The 24,138-nt window shown below is 41.7% G+C and overlaps 2 protein-coding genes across 2 annotated transcripts in view; both read left to right on the plus strand.

Annotated features, from left to right (window-relative positions):
* Nucleotides 1–14,319, plus strand: part of LOC125718417 (interferon-induced very large GTPase 1-like) — a 30,331-nt gene extending 16,012 nt beyond the window's left edge. Inside the window, exons 6-8 of the mRNA XM_048992271.1 lie at nt 11,721–12,349; nt 13,445–13,602; nt 14,292–14,319. Of these exons, the coding sequence (XP_048848228.1) occupies nt 11,721–12,349; nt 13,445–13,602; nt 14,292–14,319 (815 nt within the window). The remainder of the gene's footprint in view (nt 1–11,720; nt 12,350–13,444; nt 13,603–14,291) is intronic.
* Nucleotides 14,320–15,358: 1,039 nt separating this feature from the next.
* Nucleotides 15,359–16,036, plus strand: LOC125718419 (interferon-induced very large GTPase 1-like). The gene has a single exon (XM_048992272.1). The coding sequence runs from the start codon at nt 15,359–15,361 to the stop codon at nt 16,034–16,036; it is 678 nt and encodes a 225-aa protein (XP_048848229.1).
* Nucleotides 16,037–24,138: the final 8,102 nt, after the last annotated feature.

Consider the following 24,138-nt stretch of genomic DNA (forward strand, 5'->3'; position numbering starts at 1 on the left):
AAGCCCCACGACGACATGGGGAGAACATGCAAACTCCGCACACGTGACCCCCGGTGAAGACTCGAACCTGCACCATTATGCCGCCCCCGCACACATAATGGTTAACAAAAAGTAGATCTATTAACCCAATATTCATAACACTTGTGTTATTCATTACTTGTTCCTTCAGTTCCTTCCTTAGTAGTTCCGTCAGTAATTGACAAATGTTTACAGAATTAGATATTGTAATGAATATAGTAACTGCTTGGAACAAAGGATGTGTCACAATTCATTAATGATGAACAAACATGAGATCAGTATGTTACATATATTATTCATTACTTGATGCAACAGTACTTCCTTCAGTGATTCCTTCAGGTTTATATAATTAACAGATATAGTAACAAATACAATACTTGCTTGAGAAGATGTGTGACACTTTATTAATAATGAAGAAACATGAGATCAGTTTGTAACTAACACCTAATTTGTGCTTAATTAATACATAAGTAATAGCTTAATACTACATGATTTGTGTCCCATCACGTAGTATTACTGCATGATCTAACTGAAATGTATCTTTCTAACTAAATCTAACAAAAGCCTTTATACTTCTGCATGCATAGACCTACTATATGTACTTCGCTATACCATTCACACTAATTACTAACCTGTAGCTATGGCTAAGACACACTTTACAAAAAGTAATACAAAATAACATTGCATTAAAATCAATACCAAGGTATTGTATCAAAAGCAATGCAAAATAACCTTGTATCACAAGTGATATCAAATAGGATTACATATCATAGCCAGTAATAATAGGTGCAAAGATACTAATAATTATATATATATGCAGTACTGTGCAAAAGTCTTAGGCAGTCCAAAGAAATGTTTAAAGCCGTTAATCTGGGTAGCAAGTGTATTTTGGCTTAGAACAAAAAACACAGTTTAACATTAGAACATACAAATTAAGAGTAACGCAATAAAAACTGTTAATAATTTCTTCTGTTCTCTTAAAAGTTATTGATATCTAATTGGATGGCTAGATGAACACCACTTCAGTTCCCAAACTTCTCCCCAGGGGCACCTCAGCCATTCCACGATTTTGTGAAATTTCACCAACAGCTCAGTTAAATAATTAAATATATTGCATTTTCGGCAAAGTCAAGATCAGTAAATATTTCTTCACCACCGGATACCCCATACTGTAGATGCTGGACCCCACGACCCTGTCCAACACTCAGTCCATACAAGCACTGAACCGAGCAGGACCAAGAACGCAGCCCTGGTGAACCCCAGACTCCCAAATGGAATGGAAGCAAAGATTGCCTGCAATGCCAGGAGGACAGCCTTACCAGCAACCTGGAGAAGTTCACCCCAGATACTGCAGATCCCAGCGGATTTCCCTACCCCCAGCTGATTCACCAATTGTGCAATCTCAGTGAGACTGGGTGGTTCACAGCTGATCGGAGGGTCAGCTTTGAGAACCATGGACCCAAAGATGTCCAGCATCCTAGCTGGAGGGTCAGTAGTAAACAAATGCTCAAAGTAGCCGGCTCTGGGGGTCACAACTGCAGTGTCGCCCGTAAGAACCGTTCTATCACCCGCCCTGATTGCAAATCTTCAAGGAATAGATTCAGATGTGTGTAATGCTTTGATTCCTCTGTAAGCAGGACGTGGGTCACTAGATCACAGATGGTGAGTCACCTCCTCACAGATCCGTTTAGCAAACACCTCAGAGCCCTCACAGCCATCCTTCTCAGTTCCCGGTACAGACTGGAGTTACCACCAAGTTCTGCGCTGCAACTCCTCTCGATAATATCCAGGGCACCTTGTGAGGTGAAACACCTACTAACACCACCTAATATGAGTGAAAGAGCGAAATAGAGCAGGACATGAGAATAATACAAAGAGAACAAAGAGATTGTGGTTTGAATAACCTAATGACATCATTTATCGATAATTTGGCAGCGCTGGACTCAAATCAAAGTGCATATTTCTTAAAATGGTTGGGGATACTGATGGATGATCATTCTTCAGTCACACTGTCAGATCTTCACTGTAAGTATGACCAAAAGTGGTCCTCTCTTCTGGCTTTAAAAAAAGACCGTGCTATGTCAAAGAAATTGGAAATGAATCAACAGGAGCTGGAAAACATGTCGGAAGAATTAAATGCTGCGGAATTAAATTGAGCACTTTCTGAGAGAAGCTGACCAGATTTTTGAAGCCTAGTCACAGGTTGTCGTACCTTGTCTTCACCGAGCGAGATAGAACCAGGGAACAGAAATGGTTGGAAGGTGGGTTCAACAGCACTAGGTGACAGCGAAATACAAGCGGGACAGGCAGCAACATGCACTTTCTGGGCAACAGCATGAGCGTTCTTACGCTTTAGCGGGGGACAAACCAAGATGATGTGACCTACTTCGTGGAAGTAGAAGCATTCTCTTTTCTCCACAGGTGGTGGAGACGAAGCGGACGAAGGAGGAGGCGCTACAGGATGGGGACCAAGTCTATGAGGCAGAGGGGTTGGGGAAAAACACAGTCTTATGTGTCAACATAAATTCATCAGCAAGGGTGGCAGCCTCAGATAGAGAAACAACCTTCTGCTCGATTAAGTACACGATAACACAATTGGGAACACAGTTTTTGAACTCTTCTAATAACAACAGCTCTTTTAGCTGATCAAAGTTAAAGGCACCACTAACAGTGTACCATTTCTCAAACAGTGATGCCTTTTCACGAGCAACTCAACATGCGTTTGGCTGGCGGATTTATGTAACTTTCCTAAATTCTGCCCATAGGCCTCTCGTACGAGTTCATATGCCCATAAAACATTAGCCTTTACGATATCGTAATCCAGACTCTGCTTTAATGCCAGAGCTGAACAAACTTCCTGTGCCTTCCCCACTAACTTAGCGACCACAGATGTCTAGGCCAGTTCAAAGTCGTAGCGATACGCTCAAAAATGGAAAAATAGGTGTCCACCTTATTTTTCTGAAACACAGGAACAAGCCTGATATGACGAGTGACATCAAAGCCCAAATTTCAAACTCCAATATCCTGGAAGACTGGCGAACCTGAGGGAGAACGGAGGCTAGATCGATGAACGTCTAGGGCACCAGCTCGGTCACGGGCGGGCAGGCCGGCTTGAGGGGTCGTACTCGGTGAGTGTACCTTACGTGGAAGGGGCACAGGTTTTAACAGGTCTTGAAGGAGGTCAGTCTGAAGTGACTTTTAACCCAAACATAAGTTAGGTTATGCAGCCCCCCCAGTCTACTGGGCAGCTCCACGAAGCCATTTTCCGTCACCATTATCGTCACCTGCAGAGTCATGAAGGAGGAAAAAAATTCATTTGCATTTCCGTTATGCCTTGTAATATTTCTTTATGTGAATTGCCTTAACTGTCCTACTTTCCCTATCTGCCTCATAGTCCTCCAGTGTGTTCTTCGGGAGTGATTTGATCTCTGTACATTTACTTTCATTTAGCTTACATGCTGTTCAGGAGTCGACTAAGTGTAGCTAGGCTAAGCTTCCATTGAATGCCTAGTTACAAGTGTACGTACTGCAGCTACACAACGTCTTCCAACAAGGCAAGAAACTAGTAATACTATACAACTGTTAATACTCAGTACTGTCCCTAACAATACTATACTACTGTTAATACTCAGTACTGTCCCTAACAATACTAAACTACTGTTAATGCTCAGTACTGTCCGTAATAACCCTGACTACTGTACCTCTGTTTCTCTCTCTCCTTCATACCTTGACTATAGCCTCCCTCTCCAAGGGATTGTGGGTCCCTCTTTGCTCCTGATTCCAGCAGCCTTCACACTTGGAATTGCACATGATGACCTCCCATTTCATTTTCCGCAAAACGAGGGTTAAAGTGTAATACCAGATCCTCAGAATTACAGCCCAGATCAATCTGTAACCTTAATATGATGCTATGGACCAGTTTATCACTAATATTGCATTGCATTGGCAGTGCAAGCTGCTGTCTGGCTCTACAGTCCCCCCCCGAAAGCGAGGGTGATACCCCAAATTAGTGGGACATTGGACACGACTATGTGAGCCGCTGGAGCAGCTGTCCAAGATGGTGTACTGAGTGAGGTTGGTATCAGGGTGGCAGACAGTTGTGGCGCACTGTGACTGACTGGCCCTGCATCATCCCCACGACGATACGCCTCCCCTGAAGGTGCAGAGAGGATGCGGGAAGGAGCTGAAGCACACCAGCACAGATACCCCTGTGTGACCACGATGGACGCAGCACCTTCCCGACTGCATTCAGGATTGTGACTTTGAGTAGCGGGGGATGGCGGGGCGAAGGACAACCACTGCAATGCTTCCGCAGTGTCAATACATTATGCCAAAAGGAGAAAAAGAAGAAATATACGTTATTTATTCTGTCTAGTTTTTTCCTATCCAACATCATATTTCAGTTCAGAGTAAATCAATAGGGTTGAGTTCTGTAGTAATTGGAATCTGTTTTATTTTAGTGATGGTGACAGGTGACAAATCAGCAGGGGGCGCTAATGTGTTGTCTGCTAATTGTCGTAGGCTGCTGGCCTGGAGTTTCTTGTTCCAAGAAATTGAAATTGTAACAATAACAAAGTATATAGGTAAGGTTTATAAGTGATGGGTTTAAGTCAGTGAAGTGGTTGGTATGCCTATAAAAAGAGTTTTTCAACCCTGGAGGGTTTATTGGGCAGGTCTTTATGTCTCTTTGCATATCTGTAATGGACTGACACTGGGGTGCTCAGTTCTGTGATAAATAGAAGACTAGTTACATATATAGTGGAGATCGAATGTTTGAAGCCAAGGCTCTACACACAAAGCCTTCTCCTGCTTTGTGAGCGTCAACTATTTTCAGTTTCAGTGTTCTAGACAACTGCTTAGAAGAACCCATGGTGCTGATTGGTGGATCAAGGCCAGATGAGTCTGGGCATTTAAAACCTTTGAGATTGACGACACCTGGTCTTTCCACACAATGATTGTGAACAGTCCCTGACACTGTCAGGTCTCAGCTTTCCAGAGGGGGCAGTACAAGGTATTAACTCTGCAGGGGGCCCAAACTTTTGCAGCCACCTTTATTTGCAGAGCAAATTTATCTGGGTTCATGAAACAGGACATGAACAGACAGCAGTGAACAATAAGACCAGCAGAAAAAAATCATTGGTGTTCCTCTGCACACCCTTCTGGAATTTGTACTCTTCAAGAACCAGGAAATGGACAGAGAAAAACCTTGCAGATTCATCAAACCCTGAACACAAGCTTTCTCAGCTCTCTCTCCCCCCCCCCCCCCAACCCCCCAGCAGACACCACAGAACCTGATACACCAGAACTACTCGACACAGGAGTCATTTCTTTCGTCATGCCATCATCCCCAAAAATAGGTGACCTGATTCATCTGCTATGCTACTTTTACACGCACCCCAAATACACACCCCTAGTCTTTCGTCTGGGATGTTGCACTTCTGTGTTTGCATTGTGCACATTCTGGTTCTGACAACCAGCTCACATCTGTGTTCTCTATTATGGCTCTATGACTGATTTCTGATAAATGTTCTATGTGCTAGAAGAACATACTTTACTGGTACTTAGTAGCAATTTTTGTTAAATTGATTGGTGTAGGGGGGCGGCATGGTGGTGCAGTGGTTAGCACTGTTGCCTCACACCTCTGGGACCTGGGTTCGAGTCTCCGCCTGGGTCATATGTGTGTGGAGTTTGCATGTTCTCCCCATGTTGTCGTGGGGTTTTCTCCGGGTACTCCGGTTTCCCTCCAAAAACAGTCCAAAAACACGCTGAGGCTAATTGGAGTTACTAAATTGCCTGTAGATGTGCATGTGTGAGTGAATGGTGAGTGAGTGTGCCCTGCGATGGGCTGGCCCCCTATCCTGGGTTGTTCCCTGCCACGTGCCCATTACTTCCGGGATAGGCTCCGGACCCCCCGCGACCCAGTAGGATAAGCGGTTTGGAAAATGGATAGATGATTGGTGTAGTCATGGTGACCAGGGCAGTGAACCAGTGGGGAAGATCAGGAAGAAAAAAGTATGGCAGTGGAAGTAAGAGGCGTGACATTTCTCATCACTGAATGACCTGCATGTTTCCTGCTTTTTGAACTTGACATTCCAAAAAATCCAATATTCAACCCAAGCTGGAAAAACCTGAGATACAAGCAGGGCTGCACTGGCTGTGTAACATACTGCACATTTTCCAGGTGAGCTGAGTGCAGCACTGATGAAGACCCCCATTGTGCTACATGTTTGTGCTCTGAGTGGGCAGGGCATGGCATGAAACAGACCAAGGACTGGTTTTATGTTGATTACAGAAATGTAACAATAAACTCAATGCGAAAAAATAAAGATAAAAATCACCTCATACTGTTAATACCGTTTTTGATCACAAATCCATATTAGTTAAATTGTTTTTCATCCATTCATGCCAATGCAATCAGAGCCAGTCAATCCGGTAGGTGACATGCGGGCTGCCTATCTGGGCAACTTTTGACGAGGGGTTCGACTTAGCCAGCTTTTTCACTTGCTCGCACCCATAGAAGTACCTGCACCCTTTGTGTTGTTGCACAGAGCAGCTTTGCAATGTGGAGCAGCAACAACCGAAGGGGCGACAACATAACAGCCAATTATACTTGGAGTATGAGAGCTGCTCGTTTGAGGTGCGGTACAGGTTAGGACTGGCCCCGAATATTATAGAAGTTTTCTATACCTGAAAGGGTTAATGAAGAACTCAACAAAGCCCCCCTCCCCAGCCACCTGGTAACCTTGACCAGAATACAGATGGTTGGTTGGTTAGGCTGTAATGTCCCCCCACCCACACTGATTTCAGTTTCAAACAGATATGCTGCTGATTTTGGTCAATATAGCATGTAGGTCATTTAATTTATGCATGTGCATGAGTGAGTGTGTGTGTAAGAGAGTGAGTGTGTGTATGTGAGTGTGTGAGAGAGTGTGAGTTTCGTGTGTGTATATGAGTGTGTGTGTGTGTGCATGTGTGTGTATGTAATTATGGGGAAAAGGAGGTATGTTTAGATAGCCAATCAGAGGACGTTCTGCTTTACTCATGCTGGTGAATGTTAGTGCTGGAATTTTGTTTCTATTACAGACTTATTGGCTTTCCGTCACATGCAGAGGTGTCTCACACCAGCGAATGCACAGAACAGCCTCCCTCAGCATAGCCTGTAAGTCAGCATTAATGCTAAGTAAAGACAAGAATTATACAAATGTGCCACTTACTGTTGTGTGCAAGTGTGTAGTGATGTTAAGGTGCTGGGTTTGAGCTGCTTTTGGGTCTGAGCTACTGCCAAGAGAAAGATACGGAGAGAGAGATGTTATATTTTTCACAGTAGTATATTTTAGGTAGTTAATGTTGTATTATTAAACACCATGCAAAAAAAAGTCTAAACATACGAATTCATATACATACAGGTTTTAGTAATTCACCGTAAGTGGTTTCACTGTTGTTTCTGAATAAACCAAACATAAAGTTTAGTCATATATCTCTGAATGTCGTATGTTAGTTCATAACAATAGTGCTACTTGCAGTGAACAATGGCTTCCACTAATTTTTCGGTCCTCCATAACAAGTGTCTGAGGAACGTAGTTTTTCTGTCGTTGAGTGATTATCAATAACGTGATAAAAGAAGGATGCATTTATTATTTAAACTCTACTGTATAGCTGAATTTATCTATTATGGTTTTATGACTTAATGTGATTTTTGTGAATATTCTATACGCTAGAAGAACACACTATATTGGTACTAGGGGTGCAAAGGTATGTGTCGTGGGTTTTGGGCCACAGTATGGTTGTGGCCTTGTTAAATGCATGATGAAAATAAGATCACATCACCCTGTCATTAAACAATTTCCCTATAACACCACAGGAAAAATGGCAGCTTGACTCAGTCGGCTTAGTTTATGTTTCTACTGTATAAAATCAAGGGAGAGAAAAACAATAAAATTAATGCTTCTTAACCTGTATTATAGCCTTATTTAACATTTATATTTAACATTTATATTTAGATTTATATTTAACATTTATATTTATATTTACATTTAACATTTATATTTAACATTTATATTTAAGTTTTACATTTAACATTTATATTTAACATTTACATTTAATATTTATATACAGACAAGCCATTTATATTTACATATGATGAACAATTTTGAACATAATTTACACAGCAAAAAAACCTGATGATCCACAACACCATTGACTTCTAGCTAAATGTCAGAAAATTGCACTAAATGTTGAAAAAGTGGCAAGTACAAAAATGTTTGCTATCTTTACAAACGGCGCCCCATACCAACCTAACTCACTCAAGCTAGAAAATAGTACATTACAAAGCATACATTACAGTTGGAAAATGAAAATCAGAGACTGTTCAGCTACCAGAATGATGCATAAGACACTCTCCAGAGTGCAGTAATAAAGATCTCCATCATGTTACATGTATGTGCACCAAGTGGGTGGGGTGCTGCATAAAACAAACTAAGAATTTTTAATCTCAGATACCCCCCAGTTGTGGTGGTATGAGCCTCCATACAGCCCTACATTTAACCCGCATTACCACTATTCTTTCTTGAATAGACAACATATGAAAACAGTGACATCTGCACATTTAATTTCAGTAAAAAAAAAAAACTAATCTAGAATTTTTTGGGGGAAATTATAAGTCCTTAAATATATTGAGCACTAATTTAAATCTTATTATATTTCCAGTTATATTGCAAGAAAGTGTGATTCAGCTCTCAAAGAATATGTTCTTTTTTTTGTGCAGCGAAAAATTAAAACTACTCAGACAGAGGTGGATGAAAATCTAACAAAGATTTAGGGAGGCTACCAGCATAAGCCAAGTCGTCTGACAGAAGAACAGAAGCAGGATGAAGAAAGAGAAGCTATAAAGAAGATAGAAAGAAACTGACCAAAATATTCAAAATAAAAATACTAATCTGAGATGTCTGATGATTCTTCAGAGCAAGAAACTGACCAAAACGTCCGGCCAAAAACGTTAGTCTGAGATCCAACATGCCCAAAGCTCCTTCTGAGCAAGAATTTAACCAAGGTAAAAACAGCAGTTTGAGATCCAACATATTTGATGGTCCTACAGCACAAGAATCTAACCAAGAAATTCAAGATAAAAACAGTAATCCAAGATTCACCATGTCCGATGGTCTTTCAGAGCAAGAAACTGACCAAAAACGTCCACCCAAAAACATTAATCGGAAATCCAACATGTCAGATCATTACATGCCTCATAAAGAAGCAAGAGGAAATACTGAAGAAAAGCAAGACATGGTAAGATGAAGGTCTTATATATTGAAATATTCAAAACACCTGAAGAAGTTTAATTTTGAGTTTGTACTTGATGATATTATTTTCACGATTCCAAACCAAAAACACAACTGACCACAGGTCCTGGGGCCAGTTGCACAAAACACCTTGAGTTAAGATTTTCCATAAAGTCTGAGGTAAGGTTTCTGTCACGTCTAGGGAAGGTTGGGAACGAAGGGAGGCACAGGGAAAACCAAAAGGGGCTGTATTTAGACCAAGACCAGGCACAACAAAAGGAAATGGAGCGCAAGGGGTCCAAACTGGGTATATAGAATCAGGGGGTGGGGCAAGATGGGGAGCACAAGCAGGCAGCAACATCAATGACTGGACTGGGGAGCTCTAGAGAGGGAGGCATTATATACACCAGGAGGGATCAGACGAGAGGCACCTGGGGTGATCCACACGAGGGCTGTAATGAGACGAAGGGTTAAACGAGTAAAAACTGAGAGAACGAGGGGAAAGGAATGCGGGGCGTGACAGGTTCCTTAAAATGTTTACTTAAGTATTTAAGTTTTAATTTGGTCTTATACTGAAGGAATTCCTTCAAGTTCATTAAAAGGCTGCACAAAAGACTTTTAACAACCAAAGCAAGGAAAACAACTTAAGGAATCTTACCTCAACATGACTGAAATCATGGCAATAAATGAAAAAATAAATGCACCCCAACTGAGACTGGGAGAGCCCAATGGATTAGCCAAATGATGAGCAATTAGCAATTGATTTTGCATTAAAGATTGGACTGGCAGTCAATTTGTGACTTTATTTATATTTATTTATAAAGCATTTCATATAAAGATGCAAAAATAATTCCATATTTTAAAGTTTCTAAAGTCTCTGTTCCTCTCACTTCCATGTACTGTAACTTCCAAGTTAGCGCCAGTGCTTCTGGTCAACCAATCAGCAAAGTGTATGCCCCACCCTGTAATTCTTCATTGAGTGAAAAGTTTCTATTATGATTGAACACTGTACCAGGGGACACAGTCTCAAGGATGCAGTGGTTATAAAATCCAGCTTACAGTATATTTGTATTTCTATTTATATTAGGCAAACAAATAACACGTTTCATTCCATCATCATCATTAACACATATTTTAGTCACTTTATTTAGTAACCATCACTCAAAAACCCTTCATCAATGAAATTAACACAGCAGGAGAGTGCAAGCACAGAAAAGGTCTCCATGGAAACCACAATTTTACTGCTGTAAAATATCTTTCAGTTCAATAAATTCCTTAGGTTTTTCCTTAACTAAGGAAAACCTTTAAGGGATTCTGTTCCACGCCTTTAAATAAATCCCTCAGCAAAGGAGAAAAGAATCCTTAAGTGTCACACTTAAGGGGAAAATTGAAGGTGTTTTGTTCAACCAGTCCCTGGTCCCCAGCCTGAAGTAGTTATTGTGTAAGTTACAGGTTCCCAAACTTTTCAGCCCACAACCCCAACAAAGATAACATTGAAACACTCCCAACCCCCATTTTGTTGACTGGGGGGGGGGGGGGGGGGGTGTCCACGCAGCTGACTCCACCTGTTGGGGGGGGAGGTACTTTTATCACAGTTGCCCTCTTTTCAGGAACAATATTTTTTCACGTTTTTTTTTTCCATTTCCACCTCAGCGGTATGATTCACTGGTTGGCACTACATACATAGTTATACAAAATTAATCAACACGCTTCAGATCCCAGAATTCATCTATGTCATGGTATAATTTTGGATTATTTGCTGCAGGGGTAAGGATAAAAAAAAAATCAGGGTCATAATATGATTGACATTAATTGTTAAAGTTTCTGCTAACAGTGTGATGTAACTGATTTTAAAGGACGCCCAAGTGAGAGAAGGCCAAGCTGACAGCAAGAGGGCTGAAGATCCACGATGCAAGGACACGGAAATTATGGAGCTCCTGAGGCGACTTCAGCTACGAGACAAATTAACAATGAAACATTTTCTGCAAATTAGCTGCTCCTCACTGTTCCAGCAGCAGCCGCGGACAGAGCAAGACCTGCCCTATGCTTTTCTGCAGAGACTGTTGATGATGGACTACAGGGCCAGATATGTAACTGTCACAGAGGAGAACAGTAACACATGCAGTGAAAGGTCTATTGATAAGCCTAGAATCAACGATGCCCCAACATCTGCTTTTAATGCTCTCTTCAGAAAAACGGTGAGTGATGATGAGAGCAACACAAAGAAGCACATCCACCCAATGGATGTTCAGATGGCTGTGTTTCATTGTGCAGATGATTTCCTTAAGCAGTACATGGTTACTAAGCTGTCCCTGTGTCAGTACGCACTGCCACTCCTTGTGATTAACCCCACTACTCAAGAGATAGAATGTCCACTCTGGACATTTCGAAAAATAACCAAAAGCTGGAAGTCATCTGAAGACTCAGGTGAAGTGACAAGCAAAGCCATGCCAATCTACAAAGCCGCATTGCCGATGGTGTCAGTGTTCAGGCTAGGCTCAGTGTCCACTTCCAAGTCTTTGCTGTTGAACGGCTTAATCAACCAACGACACAACACGTTCTTCCACAGACACTGTCCAGGAAACAGTCAAAAACGCTTGTTGATGGATGGAGTTGTGGAAATTGCCTGGTACTGTCCTTCTGGGAAAGAAACTGATAATTTCCGGGACTGTGTGGCGTTCTGCAATCTCCATGGTGATGGGGAAGAAAATGAGTTGCAGCAAAAGTTTTTGACCAAATCTGCCTCAGTCAATGTTGTCTTTTTACCAAACTTAACCCAAGATAATAAGGCTTTGGTAACTGTAGAGGAGCTTTTCAGTTCTTCTAAACCTCTGATATGTTTGCTTGATGATGATGACAGTGCTGTAACTGAAGTGTCTGAGGGAAAATATAAAATCGGGCTAAAACATAGAAATCAGTCTGATATAATCGAGGAACTGACAAAGAGCATCAGCGAAAGTTTGTCTAAAGCACATCAGGCCTTCAAACTTGAAGATGCGTTGCAGACGTCAGGTTTCAGAGTGGATGAGGACAATGACGACTGTAAAAAGGGGAAGGCATGTGCACTCGACTTGCTGGAGCAACTGAAAGAAACCAAACTGTTCAAAATCAAAGAGAAGTTTCTACCTTGTCAGGGAAAATTGTGGCAAGACTGGAGCCAGAAACACAAAGATCTGTATCGCTTACATGGAGACATTGAGAAGCACAAGAGTAAAATAGAACAGGACATGAGAACAATACGAAGAAAACAAAGAGATTGCGGACTGAGTGACGTAATGACATCATTTATCGATAATCTGGCAACTCTGGACTCAAATCAAAAAGAATTTTTCTTAAAATGGTTGGGGATTCTCTTGGATGATCATAACTCAGTCGAACTGTTAAGTCTTCACCACAAGTATGACCAAAAATGGTCCACTGTGCTCCATTTAAAAAAAAAGCATGATACTCCCCAAAAATTGGAGATTGAACAGGAACTGGAAAACATATCGGAGGAGTTAAATGCTGCTACGTTTGGAATTGAGCACTTTCTGAGAGAAGTCGGTCAGATTTATGAAGCCTGGAAAGGTGAAAAAGATCAGATAACGATAAAAGGAACAAGGAAGAACATTTCTTTGCTACCTCAACTGGCTGCAGAACTCATGATATCTGGGTACCCATTGGAGCTAATGGACGGGGATGCAGCACATGTTCCTCTGAACTGGATAGATGCTGTATTGAATGAAGTCATTACACAACTTGGAGACAAACGCATCTTTGTTCTTTCTGTTTTGGGTCTTCAGAGCACCGGAAAATCCACAATGCTGAATGCAATGTTTGGGTTGCAGTTTGCTGTCAGTGCTGGAAGATGCACACGTGGTGCTTTCATGCAGCTCGTGGAACTCAATGAAGACATGAAAATGCAGCAAAGTTTTGACTATGTTCTTGTTGTTGACACAGAGGGTCTAAGAGCTTTGGAGTTGGCTGGTAAGTCTACACTCCACCATGACAATAAATTGGCGACTTTTGTCATTGGCCTCGGAGATATGACCTTAATCAACATATTTGGAGAAAATCCTGCAGAAATGCAAGACATTCTTCAGATTGCAGTTCAGGCGTTTTTAAGAATGAAAAAAGTGAAGTTGTCCCCCAGCTGTGTTTTTGTTCATCAGAATGTGGGAGATATTACAGCTAGCGAGAAAACCATGGAGGGGAAAAGGCGCCTGCTGGAGAAGTTTGATAAGATGACCCAACTGGCTGCCAAAGAAGAAGAGTGTAATGTGGAGTCTTTTAGTGATGTCATCATTTTTGATGTAACAAAAGATGTCAAGTACTTTGCACAGCTTTGGGAAGGCAGCCCACCAATGGCCCCCCCAAATCCATGTTACAGTGAGAACATCCAGGACCTAAAACAAATGATATTCTCTCATACTTCAAGGTTAGAGGAAAAAGGGAAAACACTGTCAGAGTTCCAAACCAGGATACATGATCTTTGGAATGCTCTCCTGAATGAAAACTTTATTTTCAGTTTTAACAATACTTTGGAGATTGCTGTGTACAGACAACTGGAGACTGAATATGGGAAATGGACATGGACACTCAAGAGGGCAATGCTGATGACTGAAAACAAATTACATAACAGGATTGAAAATGAAACGTTTTACATGTTGCCAGAAACATTTCTTGTTGAAGAACTGATGGAGCCCTATGAGTACGTTAAGAAAACGATGATTCAATACTTTGAAAAAAGCCAGGATAAGGAGGTCCTAGTTCAGTGGAAGGAAACATTTCTATGCAAGATCAGTGAGCTTCATGATGACCTTCTTAGAGGAACAAAAAGAAAAATTGCTGATTTTATTCAACAGAGGGAAGCTTGTAAGAAGGTAGATGAAAAGAGAACACATTTTGAGAATGAGCTTTTCAACAAGAGCAAAGAGCTGGCATTAAAACTGAAAGACATGAGCAATGAAGAGGAATCAAAGAAAGTGTTTGATTCAATGTGGTCTGTGTGGGTTTCAGAGCTGTCGCAAGGCAAGACTCCCATTAAGAGCATTATGGTAGGAGACGACGTTTTACGCATCCTGTCTGAAGACAACGAGAGCAGCCTGGTTCACAGTCAAAAAAAATCTAGATCCTACAAAAATATTTTGTGCTTAGGAAATTATTCACCCTACGTATCATTAAAGAAACCAGACGATCTTAGTGACAGGGATGAACACACAGTTAAAGATGAAGACCAAGAGAGAAACTTATTTGCTGCATTGTTTCAAAACACCATTAAAAAAGTTACATTGGTTTTGCCTTTTATGAAATCAGTAAATCTGGAATCTCCTACATCGAACAATGGGCTAACACCAGAAGACCAGGATGGAATAAGAATATTGTTGAATGATGTTGCTACAGAAATGGAAGCATACATTAACAAAAAAACAGTCTCAACAAAGGGCTACAATGACAGTTACATTCAGGAAATAAAGTATGCTGTCGAAAAGAAAATAAAGGAATTTGAATCAAAACACCAAAAACTTTTTTTCAAAAGAGAATTAATCATAAACCTTTTGCTCTATGTGTGTGAAATTGCAGAGAGGAAGTTTACTGAGTCTCACATGGAGTTCAAGGAAAAAAGTGATGTGGAAATGTACCTAGCCAGTATGAAACCGCAGTACTACAGCATCTTCAAAAGCTACTGTCAGGGGGCAACATCAGCAGCAGTGTTTGCAGAGTTCATCTGCACCAAACTGAAAGGATCCATTTATCAGGCAGTGTGCGACAAAACAGCCATTGATATAGCTGGAGAAATGAGGGCCAGTTTCCCGGCCTTTAGTGGGAACAGATCAGGTATGGAGGTTCACATCCTGAGATCACTGGCACAGGAAGAGAACTTTGACAAGTTCATGGAGTACATACATAACCCAGAGAAACACTTCAGAAACTTCATAAAACATAATGTGGAGAATTATCTGTGCACTGCAAACACTAAAATCCTATCAGTAATCAGAAAGAACATTAGACAGAAACATCGGTGTCTAGTTCATGCAACAAACACAGCAACAGAGGAAACCAAACAGAGTAAAGGTGATGTAAACATGTGGCTTAAGGTGTTTTCCCGAGAGCTGACTGATGAACTGAGATTTGCAGAAAATGACATCAAAGGTATGAACCATCAAGATATTACTGACTTTGATTTCCTTCAGGAAGTGATGGAAAGGTCTCTTGGCACAATCATTGAGCAGGTAAATGAAGAATTGAAATCAAAGTCCTCCATCAGTTTGAGGAAATCCAGAGAAAGGCCAGATGAGATTCTGACGAAGCAGTTGTGTGAATGTTGCTGGGTGCAGTGTCCCTTCTGCAAAGCCATCTGCACCAACACAATGAAAGATCACGATGGAGATCATCAAGTCCCTTTTCACCGCACCAGTGGAATCAATGGCTGGACATACAGAGGGACTGATAATCTTTGTATTGGATTTTGTACAACTTCAGTTGCCAGCAATAAGCAATTCTACCCCTCACACACCTGTAGTAAGGAGGATTTATGTCCATATAAACGATACAGAGAAGCTGGTCCCAGATACGCATGCTGGAGTATCACTCCTGATAATTCCCAGCTTCCGTACTGGAAGTGGTTTGTGTGCCGATTTAAAAATGACCTGGAGATGTTTTACAAGAAAAAATTCCAAGGACGTGGTGATATTCCCCAAGCCTGGAGAGCATTTACAAAAGAACAAGCGCTCATTAGCTTAGAGGGTTATTGTGGATTTTAGTGAATGCTGATGGCAACAATGATTTGAGCAATGATTCAATCAGATGCAGTGGAAATAATGGAGATCAAAAACCATTTACCTGCTTTAGATACAGTATGACTCAATAATTAAATTCAGCAGAAACATAGTGGAAATGAAAAATCAAATTCAGTAGAGACGCAATGCAGATCAAAAATACATCAAACACATAGAAATGTAATGGAAATCTCAATCAAAAGTGTTTCCCTCTATTAGCTCGTTCTCGGAAATGTACAGATCGAAGGTGTGGATACCGAAACTGAGCTTCATCCATCCATTTCTTGTAACTACTTGTTCTGTTCATGGTCACATGGGGTCTGGAGCCTCTGGGTGTTAAGCAGGGAACAACCCTCAGTATATTTTTGGACCACTGGTGCAAAAAAACTAAGAGCATCCAGAGGAAACCCCACAATGACATGAGGAGAACATGCATCTCCACACTCCTGAAGTTTCCTGACCAAGTGGTCAGGAAATTCTATGTTCTGTCCACGGGACAGGATTCATTTCCAGTCACCAGCAGAGTAATGACTGCGAAAGAAAACACAACCAGGCTGTGTGTAGCTCAGTGGCTCCTCTTTTGGGCCTATGAGCAGAAGGTTGCTGGATTGAGCCCAGCCTCAGTACATCTTGGTGTTGTACAGTAACAAAGTAATAATACTTCACTACTGTACTCAAGTATATTTTGGGAGTATCTATACTGTACTTGAGTTTTTATTTTGTCAACTTTCACTTTTACTTCACTATATTTCCTAATTTAATTGCATACTTTTACTCCGACCCATTTTCAGCAGGGAGTGTCGTTACTCGTGACAAAAATCAAATTAGATTTGGTGTTTTCCCTGGCGCTCTTAGTTTAGGTGACCGCAACAAAAGCTTGAGGAAGCTGACTTGTCATTGTTCTATGAATCACGTGACGCGACGTGCACACGCATCACTCCACACTCAACCTGTCAGTTATCTGTCGATGTGAGCGCTGAGCAGCCATCCCACAAGCAGTCATGGAGGAAAAAGTAGCGGAAGCAGCAAAATGAAACGACGAATCAGCTACAAACGATGGAGAAGAAGATGAGCAGCACCCCAGGCCATACTTAAACACAATGTTTTCTTACGTGGGTGGGAAAGAATCGTCCTATCGGATGAAATACCTCTTGTGCCTGCCTAAAGACATTGGCATTTTGGCTTTTAAAAGCTCCCCGTCCAATCTAAAGAAGCACATTGAGGAAAGCTAAATTAATGGTAAACACCAGTGAATTAACTTCAGTTATCACGATTAGCCTGGATAAAAGCTTGGGGTGAGCTTTGTGTCTGATGTTAGGTGAACGTTTTTTTCTCTTGGTGACAGGCTGGTTAGGGCATTTGAATCACTAATATTAACATGGACTTTTGAACAATAAACATTGAAATAATAGTTATTTAAGCTGAAAAATAGGGTTTTGTGACTGAGATAATGAACCCCATGCTGGTAATAGGAAAAACAGTGACTTGTTTTCAGAACAGTGACAGTGTTTTCAGAAATGGCTTTAAAATACGTTAACATTAACCTGTACTTCTTTTTTAAGAATAGCCTACTCCTGTTTAGGTTTTCAAAGCCCTGTTTTTGAAGTGTGTGATGTAGGCAAAAATGTTCTTTTCCATGCTTTAAAGGGCTGAGTAAATGTTTTAATATTAAAAGTTTAGACAGTGTTCTGTTGTTATTAACATTTACTTGCACTTGTACTTTCATTACTCAAGTACAATTAGTTATAGATACTTGTAATACTTAAGTACAGTGAATACGACTTTTACTTGAGTGGAATTCTACTTGGTGACTTTAACCTTTATTAAAGTAAATTTTTGGGAGGGTATCTGTACTTGTACTTAAGTGTGACTTTCGGGTACTTTATACAAGACTGGCACATCTGTGGGTTCTTCAGCAAGGCCATTAACCCCCAGCTCAATGGATGCTGCATTGGGTGGCTGCCCTTCAAGGCCAGCATGCTCTCACCTACAGAGGCCAAGCTGGGGCAGGCGTAAAGAGAATTTCCTTTGTTGGGGGGTGGGTCAATAAAAAGTATCAATTATTGTTATGATTTGTAATATATATTTATGTGATTTGCCTGAAGTTTCTTATTTTCCCTGCCAACTTTATACTATTCCACTGTGTTCTTCAGGTGTAACTGTATTCCTCAGTGTTAGAGGAATACATATGTTTTTAGCACCAGTCTTAGCACCATTCTGAGACCTGACTGCATGGTTAGGTGCTGTTGCAACCAGTAACCAAAATACTCGAGGGCAGGTATTGAAAGAACAAAAAAAGTGCTTTATTTAAACCAAACAGGAACAGGGAAACAAACCAGACAGTGAGTGGTCAAAACAAAGAGAGTAGTACCTAGTACGGGGAAGGACTTGGGCAGACAAGAGGAAAGATGTCAGTGACCAGACTGGGGAACACAGAACTGGGAAACCTGTATATACAGGACTAACGAGGGACTGATATGATTCAGGTGTTGATGTTTCAGAGATTAGGATTCGGGATCATGAACAGGGCACAGCTGGGAAAAAACAGAAGGGATTTGCAGGACCTGCAGTGATACCAGGGGATGGACTGTACAGGTTGTGTGCATTATGAATACACCTGTGGTAATGGGTCTCAATGAAACACCTGATTTCAATGATTAAGAGGTGTGTCCCAAAACTTCTGTCCATATAATATATGTACAGGGATTGGACAATTAAACAAACACTGGCCAGAAACACTGAGGTTTCATGCCTGCATCTGCAAGTGTGAAGGTTGAATTAGCCGAGTAATAGCACAGCTGTACATGATATATTGCAATCTACACAACACAATGGAAGACATGTCAGAGTTCAAAAGAAGGTAAATTGTCTATGACATTTGTGAGCAGGACAGCAAATTTTTTGTTGTATCGAAAGCCACGGTATCCAGGGTAATGTCGGCATACCACTACAAAGGAAGGACCATATCAAACAGGAGTAACTGTGGACAAAAGAGGAAGCTCTCTGAAAGGGATATCCGGGCACTAACCCAGACCGTATACAAAGAACAAAACCAAAGCTGCCCTACTCACTGCAGAATTAAATGCACACCCGGACTCTCTTGTTCCCACCAAAACTGATCGCTGAGAGCAGTACAGGGTCAATATTTATGATCGGGCTGCAATAGCCAAGCCTTAGGTGATTTGTACAAATGCCAAACATTAATTTCAATGGTGCCAGTAGTGCAAATCTTGGGCCATGGACAATGTGAAACAAGTATTGTTTTCTGATGAGTCCACCTTCACTATCTTTCCCACATCCAGGAGAGTTACGGTGTGGAGAAGCCCCAAAGAGGCTTACCACCCAGACTGTTATGTACCCAGAGTGCAGCACAGGGGTGGATCTATGACGGTTTGGGATGCAATATCATGGCATTCCCAAGGTTCCCTACTTATTCTGGATGGGCTGCCAAGGAGTAAAGAACCATTTTGGAGGACCAAGTTCACCCAGTGGTTGAAACAGAGCAAGACTAGTGAGAGTGCTTTGATGAACATGAAAATGAAGCTGAACATCTCCCACAGCCTGCACAGTCACTAGATCTGAGTATTACTGAGCCACTTTGGGGTGTTCTGGGGGAGTGGGTCAGGAAACATTTTCCTCCACCAATATCACCGAGTGACCTGCCCACTGCTCGGCAAGAGGAACGACTCAAAATCCCTCACATTTTACAATTTTTTAAATATGTAACTCACTCAGATTTCTTGTTTAAACTGTCTTGCTTTCATAAGCTTGATTATTAGTTTCGGCCATTAACTTCTCTTTTCAGCAACTGAAGTGACTCGCCTATGCAGCACACCTATGTTAAGAATCGGTCAAGAAAATGTTTGTGTTACGTTTGTGTTTCAGCCCACATTAATAAATGTAAATAACAAGAATATTAATAATAAAAATAGTTCAGTCTCAAGTAGCATACATATTTAACAAGGCCACGGGGGGGGGCATGCATGTTGTTACTGGGGCACTGCTCCCCCCCAGAATTACCCTAGCATATGCTAGTTCAAAGTGATGACTTCGCTTCCAGTGGACAGCACCCTCTGCTCCTTTTTCCATTCTGCTCATTACATAATCGAGGTTTATGTATTTTACGACTTCATGTGATAAACATTCTATACTGTATTGGAACCTATTTTTTGTTAAATCAGTATAGCAATGGTGACCAGGGCAGTGAACTAGTGGTGAAGACCAGGAAGAAAAAAGTATGGCAGTGGAAGTAAGATGTGTGACATTCCCCATCACTGAATGACCTGCATGTTTCCAGATTTTTGAACTTGACATTCCAAACCATCCAGTACTCAACCCAAACTGGAAAAACCTGAGATACAAGCAGGGCTGCACTGGCTCTCATTAAACAAACCAAGAACTGGTTTCATGTTTAACACAAAAATGCGAATGAAAAAGAAAAAAGATAAAAATCACCTCATAAATGCCCATTCTGATTGCAAATCCATGTTAGTTAAATGGTTTTTCATTCATACATGAAAATGATCAGTGACCAGGGCAGTGAACTAGTAGTGAGGATCAGCACAGTGACAAGGAGGAGAATTCAGGAGCACGATTCAATGTGGAAAAAAAATATGGCAGTGAAAGACTGTGACCCTTCTCTTCACTGGATATCTTGTATATTCGATGCTTTTTGAGCACTGCTCAGCTACCAGTTCCAGTGCTGCTCCCTGCTTTAGTTCTTTAGTTTCTTCCTGCCTGTTTAGACCCCTCATGGTCCGTTTTGTTTCTTGTGTTTCCTTCAGCCTAATAAAGTCTCCATCTTAAATCAGTCACAACAAGCATCGTTCCTTCATCCTTCTCCATGCCAGTCCGTAACACAATGGAAAAATTCACGAATGAGTACGTAGAAGCAGGTGTTTTAGTTTTTGCAAAATAGCAAAAGCTAATTATAGGCATTAGTGGGCATAGGCTATGCCAATCGATGCCGCTCACTTGCCTGAACATAAGGATATAATGTTGTTGAATGTAAGACTCAAGAACTCGTTAAAAATCAAAATGTTTTTTGCATTATTACAGTGCCCCCTGTGGTTGACATGACACATTTCTTTTAGGGCCCTAGATCTCAATGTAATACCGACCCTGCAAATTTCACCTTTAAAAGTCAGACCATTTGGGCTATAGTATGACTTATACATAATTCTGGGAAGAACAAAATAACTAGAATTGCAAGCAATTTTACCAGCAACCCAATGTTACTGGCGTATCCCATGTCGGCAAACAATGCGGTCGAGAACCCATGAGACTGAGAACTCATGAGACTGAGAACCCATGAGACTGAGAACCCACACAGTCAGCCCTGGCACTGGTGACTCATCATATGAATGTTTGATTGCTAGAGAGATGCAAGGTGGCAAACTGCAGGATAGTGTGTATGACGTGTGTCATGTGTCATTTGTTTTGTGACATCGGTTTGGTCTTTTTTGTCATGACGTATTTTCTGAACATGGTTAGTGAGGAAGGTAGTGGAAAAGAATGGAAATTTTCCCCTCCTGTTTGGATCAACATTAATTTAAGACACTACTGTAAACCACCTGGAAACTAAAGATGCCTGTGTTAGAATGCTATTACACTTCTGTCAGCACAAACATCCCCAATAAGTTGCTAGTGAACTCCCTAGTGTTTTCAGACAAGTGCAGCACAAGGAAATACCAAACCTGCCTACAGGAATTGTCTTGCAACATAACATCTCTGGTTCAGATTCAGGCAATGTCCCTCGAGGGTGAACAGCATGCTCTAAAGTCACTTAGCAGCACTGAGGTGGGGCTTTTTGAAGATTGCAATGAGCGATTAATGATGATGAATGATGAAAAACCCTTCATAGCTGTTGCAATACACCATGTCACTAGTCACTAGTACCAGCGAAAAAACTGGCCATCAACCCGACCATACATATACACAAGCATCACAGTATAGGGGGTAGACAGGTCAGGAAGACAGGGGCAAACAGAGAGAAGAAAAAGAGACAGAATAACATGAGGAGAGAGGAGGAGAATAAAAAAACAGCCCCCAGACTGTACTCCAGTGGGGAGGACATTGTAAGAACTGAAAAAAAAAACACCTCAGCAGCATAAGCACATGGTCACCACACCTTACAACATAACAAAAATGGTTGGTCTCTACAGTTGTGTTGCCGGTGCCATTCATAGTAATGGCAGCACTGACAGGCACAGACTATGTTTAGACGCTCCTTTTTGGTTTGTGCATGAGTGTCCTTGAAGCAAACACCACAGGTGGTCCTTCCTGCAAGACACAGTGACTGACTTGCTGATGTCATGATATTTGAGGAATGGTGCTGCTGACATTAGACGCTTGATTTCGTCGATGGTAGAGTCCTGATTGGGTAGCCAACACCACGGGACGTCTCTGTCCAGCAGTCTGTGCAGTGGTTCACACACCTCTGAGAGATTGGGCATGATGTCAGACAGGTAGATGACCAAGCCTGTGAGTCTGTGCACCCTTTCGGTATCCACAGGTGCTGGCATGGCCTGTATTGCCCTCAGCTTCTCAGGGTCTGGTCCGAGTCCCTCTGCTGACAGCACATGCCCATGAAAGCATTCCTGCTCAACTTAAACTGCAGCTTTTTAAGACCAAGTCTGAGCTTCACTTTTCTGCAGCAGTCCATGAGCACGAGGAGCTTTGCATCATGGTCTCTGGTGGCCTCATCCTGTGTCGCCACAGCCAACAATCAGCATGTCATCTGCTATGGGATCAGCACCATTCCGGCTGGTCAGCAGCTCATGCTCTTTCCGCTGATCGAATTATGTCTGCGTTCTTAATGATGACCATGTTTCTGATCCAGCCTGTAGGTTCTCTCACTGAGGTGGCCTTCCCACTCATGCTTGTCCAACTCCGCATTCGCAGCTGTTTTGAGAGCTATTGAAACTTTATGTGGTGGGTACTGCACAGGTGTGATAGCCTTATTTATGTCAAAAGTGGACATCACCAAGAAGTGAGTCTATGGAGCAAGTGAAGACTTGATACATGCTGTTGAGCTGCTACAGTACTTGGTACGTGACTTGAGTATAAGGCTTTCCGCTCTCTGGAGCTATTCGAGTACGATAAGAGCCAAAGATGTTCACATGTTGTGCCAGACAGCAATGGATGCTAGTAGGTTTCCATGATCTCAAAGTTTAACAGGCGACTCTGTCCGTTTATTTTGCAGTGTGTTCTAAAGCCCCCACTTAAGCTGCTCCTTTAGCTGATCGCAGCCACACGTCGCAGCTTCCTCTCTCAGCCTAGTCACATACCATCCAATACTCAACCCAAGCTGGAAAAACCTGAGATACAAGCGGAGCTGCACTGGCTGTCTGGCATACTGTACATTTTGCAGGTGAGCTGCATGCAGCACTGATAAAGACCCCCATTGCACGAAATGTTTCTGCTCCGAGTGGGTGGGGCATGGCATGAAACAGACCAAGAACTGGTTTTATGTTGATCACAGAAATGTGACAATAAACTGAATGCAAAATAAAAAAGATAAAAATCACCTCATAAATACCGTTTCTGATCACAAATCCATATTAGTTAAATTGTTTTTCATCCATTCATGCCAATATAATCAGAGCCGGTCAATCCGGTAGGTGACATGGGGGCTGCCTAGCTGGGCAAGTTCCGAGGGGGGGTCGACTTAGCCAGCTTTTTCACTTGCTCACACCCATAGAAGTACCTATGCCCTCTGTGTTGTTGGTGTGTGTGTGTGTGTGTGTGTGTGTGTGTGTGTGTGAGCAGGTATACCTATCCTTACGGGAACACAATGTCCCCATAATGTGATAAATATTAGTTTTTTTCCCTTATGGGAACTGGTTTCCTGGTCCCCATAAGGGAAAACTCTATTTTATAAAAATCGGTGACTACGCTGAAAAAAACTAAAAATTTAAAAATGCTTGTATTTTGCTTGGTTACTTATGGTTATGGTTAGGGCAGGGTGGCGATTAAGGTTGTCATAGTTAGCGTTAGCATTTTTCCCATAAAAATGAATCAGCGGGACCTGTATGTATGTATGTTAAGACAGCCAATCGGAGGATGTTGTGCTTTACTCATGCTGG

The sequence above is a fragment of the Brienomyrus brachyistius genome, chromosome 22, assembly GCF_023856365.1.
Source record: "Brienomyrus brachyistius isolate T26 chromosome 22, BBRACH_0.4, whole genome shotgun sequence".
Classification (NCBI taxonomy): Eukaryota; Metazoa; Chordata; class Actinopteri; order Osteoglossiformes; family Mormyridae; genus Brienomyrus; species Brienomyrus brachyistius.

Bases quoted from the DNA above. Each gene is read 5' to 3' on its own strand.
- LOC125718419 (XM_048992272.1), top strand. From the start codon at position 15,359: ATGTGGCTTAAGGTGTTTTCCCGAGAGCTGACTGATGAACTGAGATTT.